The 15,741-nt window shown below is 36.3% G+C and overlaps 1 protein-coding gene across 2 annotated transcripts in view; it reads left to right on the top strand.

The window, feature by feature from the left end:
- ASPM (assembly factor for spindle microtubules) overlaps positions 1–15,583 on the top strand; it is a 29,255-nt gene extending 13,672 nt beyond the window's left edge. The window contains exons 17-29 of one of the 2 annotated variants that reach the window (XM_054832966.1): positions 574–768; positions 1,568–6,193; positions 7,245–7,394; positions 7,690–7,856; positions 8,789–8,948; positions 9,474–9,683; positions 10,192–10,341; positions 11,490–11,681; positions 12,105–12,297; positions 12,793–12,947; positions 13,854–14,030; positions 14,997–15,169; positions 15,249–15,583. In XM_054832966.1, the coding sequence (XP_054688941.1) occupies positions 574–768; positions 1,568–6,193; positions 7,245–7,394; positions 7,690–7,856; positions 8,789–8,948; positions 9,474–9,683; positions 10,192–10,341; positions 11,490–11,681; positions 12,105–12,297; positions 12,793–12,947; positions 13,854–14,030; positions 14,997–15,169; positions 15,249–15,354 (6,654 nt within the window). In that variant the 3' untranslated portion in view covers positions 15,355–15,583. The remainder of the gene's footprint in view (positions 1–573; positions 769–1,567; positions 6,194–7,244; positions 7,395–7,689; positions 7,857–8,788; positions 8,949–9,473; positions 9,684–10,191; positions 10,342–11,489; positions 11,682–12,104; positions 12,298–12,792; positions 12,948–13,853; positions 14,031–14,996; positions 15,170–15,248) is intronic. The other variant, XM_054832967.1, reaches the window with a different exon arrangement.
- The last annotated feature ends 158 nt before the right edge of the window (positions 15,584–15,741 follow it).

Raw genomic sequence — 15,741 nt, 5'->3', positions numbered from 1 at the left:
AAGCACTTTTGTTTAAGACTATTCTGAAATACGTTTGTTCAAAGGCTACTGTTCTTTCTTTTGTGTGTTGATTAGAGCATGTCACCCTTTAAGCCCTTTTCCCAATATTTCAACTATAAAATATTGCACTGCTTCCTTAAAACAAAAAGAGACTAGTTAATTTTTAATTCCTAATAATGTCTACAAGATGAAGAGTAAACTTCTGCATGAATTTAATATTTTTGTTCAGGAGCTAAACTGCACCAGTGTTTCGAGTTGAGTTGTACAAGTTCTGATTTTTTGTTTCTTGTTTTTCTGGTAGTTATACCAGACCTTGTGATGACTTTCAAACTATGACACCATTGAGGTTGGTAAATGCCACCATTGTGTCGGAGGTACCTAGTATTTGATGTTGGCACAGTGTTCAAGTGAAATATTCTAAGAATCTCTGGTGTGGAAGGGGGCAGAGGTTATATTTATGTACATTTTTTTTCATCAACAAGCCTAATTTTTATGACATAGTTATTTTAATACACCAAAAATTTGAATGAACATTCCAGTCCTAACTCTTCAGTGGAAATTCACTTTTTGTAGGAAAGAGACAGAGCTGCTCAGATAATTCAAAAATCTGCAATAAACTTCTTGTCTCGTCAACGCATCCTGAAGAAAGTGAATGCAGCAGTTTTCATCCAGAAGCACTGGAGAAGATACTTAGCCAGGACTATTTTTTTAAATCTGCAAAAGACAAAACTGGAGGAAGCCAGAAGTAAATCTGCCACAGTCATTCAGGTACTACAATCTAAAGTGAGATTACAGAGCAAGGAAACCCTCTGAAACCTGTAAGAAAAAGGCTTGCTCAGGGTCATTTTTTCTGTTTGCAGCAAATGATAACTTCTTGAAAATGTAATACTTCCACACTCCTTTTTCAGATGTTTTGGTAACTTTCTCTCTGAAGAGAGAAATGGTAATGAGCTATTAATTTGACAATTAGTGAATATTTTGGTATACCATAAACATTAAAACACTGGGCCTTAAACCAGTCAATTTAAGGACTGATCAGATTGTGTTGGCTTGCCTCTGCAGCTGCTGAACATTACTGAAGAAGCTTTAAAAAAAACCAAACACAAAAACAACAAACAAAACCAAAACTCTCCTAGTGTTATGACACCTGTGGTGGGCGTGTTCAGAATGGCAGGCATTAGTTAACAATTGGTTGTTGGACAGTTAATTCAGTTTCTCAAGATACTTTCCCTACTATTGCCCAAAGCTAAATATTACATTCTTAAGACTTTTTTGGAATGGAGATTAAAGAATCACTGACTTATAGTTTAAAAGGGAATCTCTTGTTGCCAGGGCAATTTTAGCTTTTCCTTAGAATTGAAAATGCTTTAAAAAAGCAATGATTCAAGCATTTAGCTTTTGTGTGGCCTCTTTTTTTTTTCTTTAATGTAAGATATCTGGTCTTCTCTTCCTAGGTATTAAATAAGATTAAAGAAGTCTTGAAAAGTCTGAGGTCGGTAGTTCTCAAATTTAGGCTTAACTCAAGATATCATGATGAAAATACTAAATTTTCTGCTTTTTCCTGCAGGCTTATTGGAGGAGATACTCTGCTAGGAAAAGATTTTTACAGCTAAGGCACTATGTTATCTTTGTACAAGCAAGGATAAGGATGGTGAAGGCTGTTGCTGCATATAAACGAATTGTTTGGGCTGTTGTTACAATTCAGAGTCATCTGCGTGCATCTAAGTTGGCAAAAAAAGATCGGCAAAGATACGAAATCTTAAAATCTTCAGCGCTTACTATTCAGTCTGCATTCAGGAGATGGAGAAAATACAAAATTCAACAGAAAACTAAAGCTACTTTAGTGCTTCAGACTTATTTCCGAAAATGGCAATCTTCAAAACTGGCTAAAAGAAAGAGGGCTGCCCTTGTCATACAGTCTTGGTATAGGATGCACAGAGATCTGAAGCGGTATCTACATATTAAGCAAAGTGTTATCAAGATTCAGGCTTGGTACAGGTGTCAGCTGGTTAGACATATTTACCAGCAACACAGGGCAAAAATAGTGACAATTCAGCAGTATTACAGAGCTTATAAACTAGGAAAAATTGAAAGAGAGTACTACTTGCAAAAGCGTGCAGCAGTGATAGTCCTCCAAGCTGCTTTTAGAGGCACGAAAGCACGTAAACTATACAGACAAACAAAAGCAATTTGTGTTGTTCAATCACTGTGGAGAATGAAAAAAGAGAAACTAAGATTTCTGCGGTTAAAAAAGTCTGTTACTACACTGCAGTCACATGTGAGAAAATACCAACAAGTGAAAAGATACAAAGCGATTAAAAATGCTGCTTCTGTAATTCAAACTTGGTATAGGGCACACGTCACTTCTAAAAAAGCAGCTGCTTCTTTCCAGAGGATGCGTCTGGCTGCTGTTGTCCTACAGTCCGCCTACAGAGGAATGGAAGCTAGGAAAGAGGCTCACAAATTGAGATCTGTGATAAAAATTCAGTCAAGCTACCGTGCTTATATTGTCCGGAAGAGATTTAAAAACTTGAAAGATGCGACAGTGAAGATGCAAGCTCTTGTAAAGATGAGGCAAGCCCATAAGTGTTATTGTGCATTAAGGGAGGCAACACTTTATGTCCAGCGAAGGTATCGGTCTCATAGATACGCTCTTCAACTGAAAGAAGATTATAGGAGATTGAAGGCAGCTTGCATAAGAATTCAAGCTGTATTTCGAGGCTATCTTGTCAGAAAACAAATACAAAGGTGGAGGGAGACTGCAATATTTCTCCAGGCATGCTACAGAATGAGAAGGGACAGGCAACGTTATTTAAACATCTGTAGTGCTGCTGTTGTCATTCAAAACCATTATCGTGCATACAAAAAGCAACTGTGTCACAGGCATGAGTTCTTACAAGTTAAAAAAGCAGCTGTGTGCTTACAGGCAGCCTACAGGGGTTGTAAAGCACGCAAAAGGCTTAAACTTGAATATAGAGCTGCTATTAAAATTCAGACTGCTTTTAGAGCTCATGCTGCAAGAATGAAATATAAGGCAATGGTTCAGGCCTCCATTGTGATTCAGAGGTGGTACCGAACTTGTAAGACTGGTAACAGGCAAAGACTGAACTTCTTAATGACAAGAGCAGCAGTGCTTTCTTTACAAGCAGCTTTTCGTGGCTGGAAGGTTCGAACGCAGATTCGAAGACAATGTGTTGCTGCTACTAGGATACAGTCTGCCTTCAGAAAATTCATGGCTCTGAAAAAATTCAGACTTATGAACCGTGCTGTGCTAACTATCCAGAAGCATTACAGAGCCAGTGTTATAGGCCAGAAACAACGGCAAGAATATGTTCAGCTGCGTAACTCTGTAGTGCGTCTTCAGGCAATATGGAGGGGGAAAACTGTGAGAAAAACAATTCAAAAGAAACATAATCTTGCAACAATTATTCAGTCCTATTACAGAATGCACGTAAATCAACTAAAATATAAGAAACTAAGACAAGCCACTTTAGTGATTCAGAAGTACTTCAGAGCTTACTGTATGAAAAAAACCCAACGGGCAGTTTATCTAAAAACAAAGGGAGCTGTGTTAGTCTTGCAGTCTGCTTACCGTGGGATGACCGTGAGGAAACAATTGAACAAACTAAACAAAGCTGCTACAACTATACAAGCTGCGTTCAAATCTTACCTGGTCAGAAAGGACTTTGAAAGACTTAGATCTGCGGCTGTAGTAGTTCAAAGGCATTATCGTGCAATTTTTCATGCTAAATGTCAAAAGCAGAAATATTTGTCACTAAAAGAAGCCACAGTCAAAATGCAGGCAATTTACAGAGGTGTAAGAGTAAGACGACAAATTCTCTGTATGCATCAAGCAGCTATTTGTATCCAAGCCACGTTTAAGATGCATCGCATGAGCATAAAATATCAGGCAATGAGAATGGCAGCAATTATAATTCAAAGACAATACAGAGCATTTTGTTTAGGCAAAGTACAACGTAAAAAGTACTTGGAGCTAAAGAAGTCGATCATTATCCTTCAGGCTGCTTGCAGAGGCGTGAAGGTCCGACGATATGTAAAAACTATGCATCAGTCGGCAGCAATAATACAGTCTTATTATCGGATGCACAAACAACAGAGGGATTACAGAAAACTGTTGCTGGCAACTAGGCGGATTCAGCAGTGGTTCCGTGCTTGTAAGGAGCGAGATACACAAGTTCACAACTACATGGTTATGAAAAATGCTGTGCTTCGTATCCAGGCTGCGTTCCGTGGTATGAAAACAAGAAGACTTCTAAGAACTATGAGTGAATCAGCTGAGCTTATTCAAAGAAGATTTAGAACTTTTCTTAAAAGAAAACATTTTCTTTCCATTAAAACAGCTGCTATTGTAATTCAGAGGAAATACAGAGCAACAAAACTAGCAAAAATTCAACGACAAAAATATCTCTCTTTCCTTAATGCTGCTGTTATCATACAGTCTGCTTATAGAGGCTTTGTGGTAAGGAGAAGAATGCAGCAGATGCATCAAGCTGCTACAGTTATTCAAGCAGCGTTAAGAATGCGTAAAACTTACATTTCTTATCAAGCTGTCAGGCTTGCTTCAGTAATCATACAGCAACAGTATCGTGCTTACAGGGAAGGGAAGCGTGTGAGAGAAATATACTTAAAACTGTACAATTCTGTTATAGTTCTTCAGGCTGCCTGGAGAGGAATGAAAACAAGATCCTTGCTGAAGAAAAGACATGAGGCAGCTCTTATGATACAGAGAAACTACCGAATGTATAGGGAGTACCGCCGTTACAGAAAAGTTCAGTGGGCAACCCAGCTAATACAGAGGAGATACAGAGCCAATAACCTGAAGAAAATTGCAGTACAGCATTACGTTTCATTAAAGAAAGCAGCAACCTGTATTCAGAAGGCTTTTCGAGTCATGCAGGCAAGAAAACAACACCAAGAAATGCACTGTGCTGCTATTGTTGTTCAGAAAAATTTTAAAGCTTTTAGAGAACGTCAAAGATACCTCTCCCTTAAGGCAGCTGCTCTTGTCTTTCAGAGAAGATACAGAGCTTTGATTCTGTCAAGACAGCATGCTTTGGAGTACCTTTCTCTTCGCAGAGCAACTGTTCGTATACAGGCTGTGTACAGAGGTATCAGAGTGCGGAGGAGTATCGAGCATATGCATCTAGCTGCTAGTACAATACAGTCAGCCTACAAAATGTACAGGAATAGGAGGTCCTATCAAAATAAGAGAACTGCAGCTATTATTATACAGAACTACTATCGATCCCACATTAAAGGAAAGAATCAACGAAAGAAATACCTGACGATGAAGAATTCTGCTCTTGTTATTCAGGCATCATATAGAGGCATGAGGGAACGACAGAAACTGAAAATCATGCATGCTTCAGCAATTGTAATACAGTCTAGTTATCGCATGTACGTACAACATAGATATTACACACAGTTGCGTTGGGCTGTCAGAGTTACACAGCAAAGGTTCAGAGCCAAAATGGCAACAGAAGCTGACATGGAAAATTATGCAAAAATAAAAAAGGCTGTCATTTGCCTTCAATCCGCTTTCCGTGCTAAAAAATCTAGGCACTTGTACAAAACCAATGTAGCTGCCCAATGTATACAATCATTCTTACAAATGCGTGTAGAGAGGAGGCGTTTTCTTGAAAAGAAAGCAGCAGCAATAACGATCCAGTCTATGTTCCGATGCCAAAGAACGAGGGCTCGCTATAAATTGATTCAGAGTTCAGCAGTTGCTATTCAGAGCTGGTACAGAGCGTGTCACAGGGCTCGTTTACAGAAAGCGGAGTATTCTGCTCAAAGACAAGCAGTAGTAATTATTCAGTCTGCCTTCCGTGGTATGAAAGCAAGAAAAACAGCAAGACAAATACGAGCTGCAAGAAAGATTCAGTCTTTTCTTCAGATGGCTGTGCAGCGTAGAAAATTTATTCAACTTCGAAGAGCAGCTATTACGTTACGAGCCTATTACTTAATGCATAAAACTAAATCACAGTATACAAGCTATAAAAAAGCAGCGCTTGTCTTACAACGATACTACCGATCCCACTTGACTGTGAAATACCAGAGAACGACTTACTTGCAAAGCCGGAGGAACATTATCATTGTGCAGGCTAGAGTGAGAGGATTCATTGAAAAGAGGAGGTTTCACAAAATTAAAGAAAGCACAATAAAAATTCAGGTACTTTTGATGTAAAGTAGTGGGGTTTGGGGTGTGGAGTTTGGTTTTTTTTTTTTCTTTTGTGGGCTTTTTAAGATTATTGCTGTTGCAAACAACAGTTTAAAGCTACTTGTTAAAGTAGTATCAATTTCTGAAGTATACTACATGGCAAGTATATAAAGCTTACCACTACAGTGCACAGAAATGAGTCTTGGTTCAGCTCCGTTTTGTCTTTCCTTGCTGAGGTACTCAAAAAGTAACATTCCCTTTTTCTTGTTTCTTCCCTAGAATTTCACTACTTCAAATGAGTTTTGATACTTATATGTGTTTCTGTGGTTCTTTTAGAAATATTTTTGTCCTAACTGGCTTTCACTTGTATAAATATTTGTATGTAAATATTTACTCCACGTAGCAAGCTAAATTTCCATCCAGTGTGAGTTCCAAGAGGCTTAGAAGACTAGTTACTCTGAAGTGCTTTTTCAATATTTTTTTTTTTTTGAGGGTGAAGGAGATAAGTACATTTCCTTCTTTATATTAATTATGATTTGTATGTAGTGGGAGTACACTTTTCTTTTTCCTTTTCTTCTGGGAGAAGCTTTAAGTGACTTCCTCTGGTGGCCTTAGTTATTTTACCCTAAGGGAAGGGGGTTCTCTTCAGGGTGTTATTGGAATAAAAGGATTTTTTTTCCCCCCAAATCAGGGAAGAAAGGGAAATAAATAATCTCTCATAAGAATTTGTTAGGTTGCTATTACTATCTTGTTGGAGAGCCCATGCTCTACTTAACATGTAAGAAAACAGATGTGCCTTCCTCACCTCCATGTATTGTAGGGGGAAGTGGCAGCTTCTTAGTTATTTTCTGAATCTTTAATTTATATATCCTGAACAATATAAGCATGATAACTTTACTTAAAAGGTAGAAAAAAAGAATTAATTGGGAAATCAGAAATATATTTACTTATATTGTGGTTTTTCTATTAAGCCAGTGAGTATAACTGTACTTAGAAATATGCAAATGTCTTCCCAGTCAATACTATGCAAGTGATGAAATATTCTGTGATTATGTCTTTTAAGGCATTTTTCCGTGGATTTAGTCAGAGACAGAAATACCTTCAGTGCAAGTTTTCTGCTGTATTAATACAGCAGCACTACAGAGCCCATCAGATGCGAAATACTGAACAACAAAGATACCATCAAATGAAAAGAGCTGCCATTAGAATTCAGGTAATCCCGGAAGGTGTTTTTTGTTGGTTTTTTGAGTTTTGAATCTCTTGTATTTGTTTCTTCATGACATGATTATTTTTACAGACATTAGAGTGTGGCATTTGTGGTGTTTCACTTGCTTTAGAAAACATCTTCTAGATGTGAGAAATTACATATTTGTAATACTGTAGAGATAAGAATCCTAAAAGCTTTTCATGCTAACGTGACTTTTTTCCTTTTAATTTTGTTTGTTCCATTAAACAACAAGAAAATCAAGTTTTGAATTTCTTTTTTTTTCTTTTCGTATATCTAATAGGCATCATATAGAGGATATAAAGCCAGGCAGTGGGTTAACAAAATGAGAGCAGCACAAGTAATTCAAGCCTGGTTTCGAGGCTGCAGAGCACAAAAAGAGTATGCATCTGTGGTAAAAGCTATACGTGTTATTCAGAGTCACTTCAAAACAAAACAACAGCGGACCTGGTAATACTGAATTTTATATAAATGTCTCTACTTTTCGAAGTTTTTATGATATTATTTAGTACTCCTTTGCACTCTGGCAAATCCCTAGAGATTCTCAGGCTCTGGCCCTGCAGCATGTATGTAACCTGCATGTACATAATCCTTTTGATGCAGGTGGAATTATTCTTTTGCACAAGATTTTTCTTTTGTTTAAATATTTTTCTGGATTGGAAACTACCTCACAAACTTAAATTTGCATATTGGGGATCTGGAAAGAGTAGGCCTTGATTTTTTTTCACTTATCTTTTTTTTTTTTACAGGAAAGATGTTCTGGATGTTGTTAAAATTCCAGCATAAAACTAATAGGATGAAAAGCTTTTTCATTATAATGCATAATGGAATAGTTAAACTAGTTTGTGTTTATTTTGCTGTGAGATCGTTTTACAATAAAAGCTCTACTAGATCAGCCTGATAGCTCATTCAGAACTCTGTCCTCTGCCAGTAGTAGTAGAAGATGCTGTTTAGGGAGAGTATGTTAACCTGACTGCTTTCTAAGGTCCTCCCTCAGCATCCATGCTTGTTAGATTATGGATGCTAGAACGTACGTCCTTGCCTATTCCCTTTATTATTCTTTTATGGACCTATTGTATGTCAGTTTGTCTCATGCCTTTTAAACTGCCGTCTCCCTCCCCAACCTCCTTTGGCAGCAAGTTCTGGAAGTACCTACTGTGGGAATACAGAAAGTATCTTCTGTTTTAAACTAGTCTTTCTGCCAGCATTGCTGGCTATCCCCTTGCTCTAGTGTTCCAAGATTTAGTTGATAACAACTCTGCTTTCACAATATCTATCTTACTAATTTTGTAAACCTTCACTGTATTCTTACTTTAAAAATGCAAGTGTTTTCGACTTTTGGGAAAAAAAAAAAACAACCCTAAGATACATTTTCATGTTAGGTTTTTGAAAATGAAGTTCTGTGCACTTACCATTCAAAGAAGGTGGAGAGCAACCCTTACTGCACGGATGATTCAACATCAGTTTCTGGCAACTAAGAATGCTGCAGTTAAGATTCAGTTGGCATATAGACAGTACAGGGCTAGAAGACTTTTAAGAAAGGTATGTTTTCAATTGCACTCTGCTACATCATGGTTGTTTCAAACATTTTCAATGTACTTGAGTGATTTTTGTCATCAATATGCAGAAGTATAGAGAAAAAAAAAAAAGTGGAGCCAGAACAAAGATTGTTCAATTCAAAACTGTTCAATCTCCAAAATGCTAAATTTCCTTTTTGCTTTGAGCAACAAGGTTGATTCTTGGTTTTGAACAGTTCCAATTGTTGAATTACCCTTGTCTATACTGATAACAAGATAAATTGTAAAACTTTCTGCTGGCTTTATTGATTACAAAGGATTAAGTTAAATTACCCATATTTTGACACTGTTTAGGTAAGGGAAAAGACCTTCCAAATTGTGAAAGTGCATTTTTATATAAACCAGTACTGCATGAGTTTGCTTGTATTTTGTATTTTATTTTTGTACTTTTTCTTATGATGGAAAAAAATGTAGAACTAAAATGTGTATTGATCATGACAGGAATGAACAAAAGTTTAATTATCAATGCATTCTTTTAAATCTTTTTCAGAAGCTTCAAGCTGCATGTTTGATACAAAAAACATACAGAGGTTTCAAGGCAAGAAGGAAACTTGCTCAACAAAAAGCTGCTGCTGTAATTATCCAAAAACATCTGAGGGCTTGGCGGGAAGGCAGGCTTCAACTTCTGAAATACAACGAAACTAGAAGAGCTGTCGTTAAACTGCAAGCATTTATACGGGGTTATTTAGTCAGAAAAAAGGTTGGAATACTTCAAATTAAAACTATACTTTTGATGTAAATTATCTCTGGAGCTGTTTTAGTATTAATTCTGGCTGGCAAGAAAAGGAAAACCAGATCACTTGTTGAACTTAAATTCTTGTTGACTGCTTTGAGAATTGGGTGGGTTAGAATAGACCAAAATACAGTTTGACTCTTTTCTCACAATCCTTTAGTACTAAAATAGATTTTCATTGTTGGGTGTGTTTTTAGCTTCTGAGATCTTTGGCTTGCCTATAACTGATACTTCTGCACACAGAGCTTGCAATGAAACTGTTCTCTGCCATATTAATGTTACTGCTTACAATCACTTCTCCATTATTGTTTAGATTAGAGACCTAGTACTGAAGAAAGGTAGCTTAGTTCTGAGGTAATCACATGTGAGGCAATTCTTCAGCATCTGGCTGTATACTATGGTCTTTGCATAGATGATCCAGCTACCTCTGAGTATGAAAACTAATGATGTTCCTTGTTTTGTCTTCCTTCTACAGATAACAGAACAGAAACAAAAGAAGAGACTACTGTATTTTACAGCAGCTGCATATCATCACATCTCTGCAATTAAGATTCAGAGGGCATATAGGATTCACCTCATCTTAAAACTTGCACAAAACCAGATCTCATCTGTTCTTATAATACAGGTTAGTCTAATTAAGGATGAATTATTTTGTGTAACATAGTCTAATTTCTTTTCTGTCAGCTAAGCTTTAACGCTAGGACACTGTAGTTCCTTCACATGCGAAAATAAAGCCAAATTATGGAGGCTATGATTTATTAAATAATGCTGTGTATACCCCACTAAGCACAATAGACTGGATGTCGGCAGTCTCTGGAGGCTTAAGCACTTTAACAGTGAGGATGGATGGGAAAGTTTGTTTCCTTGAGACCTTCAAGCTTGCTAAAGCAATCTGAGTGCTGTCTTAGCCTATTTCTTTACGTCCTACTGGAGGTAGGAAAGACCAGACACGACAACCTGTAAGGCTCGTGAAACGAAGAGCATCTTCTTACACAAACAATCCCCTGGGATACAGTGGTTTGCTTGGTGGATGTTTCTAACCTGCCAGTGGTACCAGAACCTTTCTAAGTTGCAGCTTTTTTTAATATAACTGTGTTTTACTTCTCTAAAAGCAAGATCAAATATCAGGTCTGTATTGCACTGCCTAATAGTAAACACCATCTTCAGGTCTCCAAACTGACCATTAGCTTAGTCCCAATAATGGAAGGTCAGCATTATGTAAATGGAGAGGTTGAAACAGGAACCCTGAAATAGCTGTTTCCTAGTCAAGGATGTTATAGCAAACTTTGCTCTGCTACTCCTCCATATATACGGATCTGTTATCTCTCCCCCTAAGTTATATTTTCTCCTTAAGGCAAGAGAAAATGGGTGGAAGAGGCTTTTTTTACTCAGATTTGGCATACAGTACCCTGTCTCCTTTCTCTGTATGTAGAGGGGAAGAAACAGAGCTGGGAAATGAGAAAAGTGGAGTAGTGGTGGTTCTTCTTACAAGCCAGCGAAGAGAAAGAAAACTCCTAGGACAGAATAAGGCCAGGCTCAAGTATAAATTGAGGGAGGAGTGGCTGGAGAGCAGCCCTGCGGAAAGGGATCTGGGAATGCATTTCAGCTACCCCAAGGCAAATCGGAGCTGTATCATGGTGGTTGTAGGAATGCTAGTTTATAGTGCCTGTATCCGTCAAAGCTCATGTTAAAATAGTTCTTTAGTTTTTACCAATGCTTGCTTAGGATGGGAAAAGTCTTAAATAAATAGAGTGGTATCCTAATTTTAAACAGAAATGGTTCCGAGCAAAAATGCAACAAAAGAGATTTCTAAGAGATTATCAAAGAATCATTCAATTACAACGTGTAATTCGAGGCTGGCTAAAGCACAGAAATGATGCAGCAACCATCATCCAGCGAAATGTACAAAGGTTCCTTGTGTGCAGACGGCGGAGAAAATTTGCAGTTGGAATAATTAAATTTCAGGTAAATACCTCTTGTAAGAAAACTACAATTTTTATTTTTTTATTACTCTCTCATGGGTTTAGGGGGAGAGGAAATATGTTTACTTTGGTGAATTTATCAGTTAAATTGTAAGCCAGGTGAGCTTCAGTTTAGACATCAAAGCTAAATGCAAACAGATTATGAAGTAATATTAAGCAGATACTGGTTGAGGTGACTTATGTGGGGGTGTGTGTGGAGTGTATATGTGTGTTTGTTTTGGTCTTTTGTCTTGAAAATCCAGTATTTGGAAGATTAAACACTGCATGATATTATTTAAAAATTAATAACCAATGTAATTAAATATGTTGTCAGACTTGTGTAAAATTGATTTGGAATGGTAATGGAAGTTCTAATTGTCTCTTGTTCACAGCTTTTTTTTCTCTTTGTGAAATTCCCTTTCTGTAGGCATTGTGGAGAGGATATTCTTGGAGAAAGAGTAATGACACAGCAAAAACTAAAGCTTTAAGACACGGTTTAGAAAAGGCTAATGAAAAGAGCAGAGAAGAAAACAAATTGTGCAACAGAACTGCAATTGCTATTGAATACCTTCTAAAATACAAACACCTCTCTTATATTCTTGCAGCATTAAAGCATCTTGGTCAGTATTTTATTTTGTTATAACTGATATATTTCCAGGATGATAGAAGGTGGAATTTTTCAGCTGAGGAGAGTTCATAATGATATTTAGGCTTTCTGTATGATTGTAAAATGTCATTGTGTTAGAGAGTACAATGAGGGTTTTTTTCCAGACTAAAATTAGATTATTGGTTTAAGAACAATATTAAAATGGTTATGTAGGGAAAGGAAATCCTATATGATTGCTCTGATTTCCTAGCAGTCCTAGTAATACTATGCCTTACATACATCAATTATATTTACTATCAGTATGTGTTCTCCATGGATTGTTTTGTCGTCTTAATTTTTAGTCTGGAATATTAAAAGTATTAATTTAGAAATACTTGTTTAAGTCAATAATTGCGGGTTTTACTACTTGGCACTTCTACTTAAAAATAAGAGAAATCTCTGGTTTACAATTAAATTGCTGAAGCTTCAGAGTTTTGTTTTTGTTTTTTTTTCCCTTTAATTACCATAGAGGTGGCTACCAGGCTGTCCCCACTCTGTTGTGAAAATATGGCCCAGAGCAGAGCAATCTTTACTATTTTTGTTCTGATCCGAAGTTGCAACCGGAGTGTTCCATGCATGGATGTGATCAGATATTCAATTCAAGTTCTACTTAATGTGTCGAAGGTAACTTTAGTATTATTCTTTTGCAGGTTTATAAGCTGTAGACTACTTTATTGTAGTTTTTATTTATCCACAAAATTTCTGAAGAAGTTTGAAACAACAAAATTAATAGTTTTGAATAAAAAGTTTCTGAATTTTAACTATGCTATTTTGAAACCAATTATCTACTTTGTAATAATTATGATTTAATTTTCCTTTTGGCAAAAGAAAATTATTTCATGGGCTTAAAGTAATAATTTTACTTTTAACTGATTACATTGCAAGGTATCCCAAGTATTGCATGAAACTGTGTAGAAATGCATAAAATTGTGTAGAAATGCAAAACTGTAGTAGTTAAAAATGTATAAGTTCCAGAAGACAGGCTACTTTGCGAAATTCATGTCATAAATATACTGTATTTACACTTTTTGATTTCTTACGGAACTGATTATTTCATAAAAGCTGCTTCAGTATTGTAGTAGTACTGTAGTTATTGACTACAGATTGACTGTGTTAGAGTGGGGTTTTTTACTTTGAAAATTAAAATATTTGCTAAACATGGGTTTTGATCTTGTATCCATCCTACAGGCATTTACACTCAAATTCTTTTACTTTTATTTTAGGAAAAAACCCAAACGTTTAGGCTAAAATTATTTTTAAATTTCTGTAAACTTATTCTAGTTTATTCTTCTATTTTAAACGTAAAATCGAATTCTACACGTCTCTAAACAACGGGGGGAAGCACAAAGGGTAGCTTTTTGTAACCTGTTACGATGGTGTAACATACAGAAGTGATTTTTATCACTTGGATGCCAGATCAGCTACAAATTTATTCTGGGGGAGAACATGGATTTTGCTTTTTCCTCTAATCTGAAAGGTATTGTAAAGATATGTCTGTATAAACTGTCTTGTCTATTTCTTGTATTACAGTATGAAAGAACTACTGAAGCAGTTTATGAAGTAGAAAATTCTATAGATACATTACTAGACTTACTGCAAATGTACAGAGGGAAAGCTGGGGACAGAATTTCAGAGAAGGGAGGAAGCATTTTCACAAAGACGTGTTGTTTGCTGGCCATCCTTTCAAAGGATTCGAAAAGAGCTTTGGTAAGACTTACATGTTTTGGGTTTAATAATTTGATTAAACATGCTTTTCCTGCGTGGTTTGGTGGTGTGTGTTTGTTTCTCTCCCTATCTACCATACCTATTATGGCTGTAATATTAATTATGACTAAACTCTGATTTTAAAAAAATGCATTTCCAACATGGTGAAAACACTCGTTATTTTGTGCTTTGTTATGCCCTGGTCACTGAGAGCTATTCAATAAGACCTTGAGGTTCTGATCCTGCAATCCTTGCAGGATGATGATATTGCAATCCCTGCTTTCCACAGGGTTTTGATGACTTTCTATTAATGCTTAGCATTAGATATAGTTTAGTTGCCACTTAATTAACTTTTATTCCATTTCTGAAAGTTTACTGTTGCTTTTCAGATCTTTATTGTCAGTAACAACTGGCAATATAATTGTCCATGACTTTGTGTTGACATACTCTAACGTAACAGAGATATAGCCTGTTTCTGAAAGAAATTTCCTTTGTTCGTGCATATTGCTAGAAACCCTAATAAGGTTATTGGGGTAGTCTGGGTTCGATGCTATAAATTCACTACCTGTTTATCTATCAGATAAAAGCACTTAAATTATCCAGTCACCTCAGACCTTTGCATTATTCTTTCATTGCTATGAAGATGGGTATGAACACTAATTCGTGTCTCTGTACCAATCATTGAAGGCATATGCCAATGACATGTGAAATTTAGTTTTAATGAGAAATTAGTAAAATCTGAGCTTGAATTTTTCTATAAGTCACATACCAGTTGAGTAATTTGAAAGCATTAGACCACTGACTTGTTGTGGGTTTGTTGGCTTTAAAATGGTTTCACTGTACTTGTGAGTAGAAGTTCAGGTTAAATTATAAACATTCAGTTTTCATTGAATAAAACAGCTCTTGTGATTTGTTAAGTTCCTTTCAAACTTGTGGTATTAACTGTGTGCTATTTTCATCTCTTTTCAGGAAATCCGAAACATACCAAGAGCTGTTAGTTGCATTCAAAGCCTATATAAACTCACAGCTCGTAAACACAAAATGGATGCAGAGAGAACACTTGTGAAGCAGAAAACAAACACTCTCTTAAGTGGAACTTCCTTTGTTCCAGTAACTCCTCTAAGAATAAAAACAGTTTCAAGGTAAGACCTTAAAAATTAGTCTGCTGGTTTTGCTGTGGCAATATAATATTTTAATGACAAGCCACTAATATTTTCACAGAATTAAACCAGACTGGGTTTTGAGGAAGGATAACATGCAAGAAATTGTGGATCCTCTGCAAGCAATTCTCATGGTGATGGATACGCTGGGTATTGCCTGCTACTGAAATGTAAATGATGTATATGAAAATGTATTTGTATAGCGTGTATGTAGTAGACAGCTAAAAGATTTTGAAAGAAAGCAAGTAAGTGTCAAGCTACCCTTGAAAATGTTTTTTTCAAATTACAGTTAACATTTCTGTAACTTTTTTTGTATTGTATACAGCTTTTGAAATCCTATTTTGTACTACTACTAAAAGCAATTGTATAATAAAATCTTAAGCCCTGGAAATTTCACTGGTGCAGTAATGTGTTGTTATTATGCAACTGCAAATCTTACAAATAGCATGGTATTCCTCACTGATCAAATACTGTGGAATTCTATTACAAAGAGTTGTTTGTGTGGGACAGTTATGTTGGCTTGTCTGACCTGGAGAGGTATAGGTAGGAAGGCA

Source organism: Grus americana, chromosome 8 (assembly GCF_028858705.1).
Source record: "Grus americana isolate bGruAme1 chromosome 8, bGruAme1.mat, whole genome shotgun sequence".
Taxonomy (NCBI): Eukaryota; Metazoa; Chordata; class Aves; order Gruiformes; family Gruidae; genus Grus; species Grus americana.
Note: the sequence above shows the minus strand (reverse complement) of the source record. Positions and strands in the feature narration are given on the sequence as shown.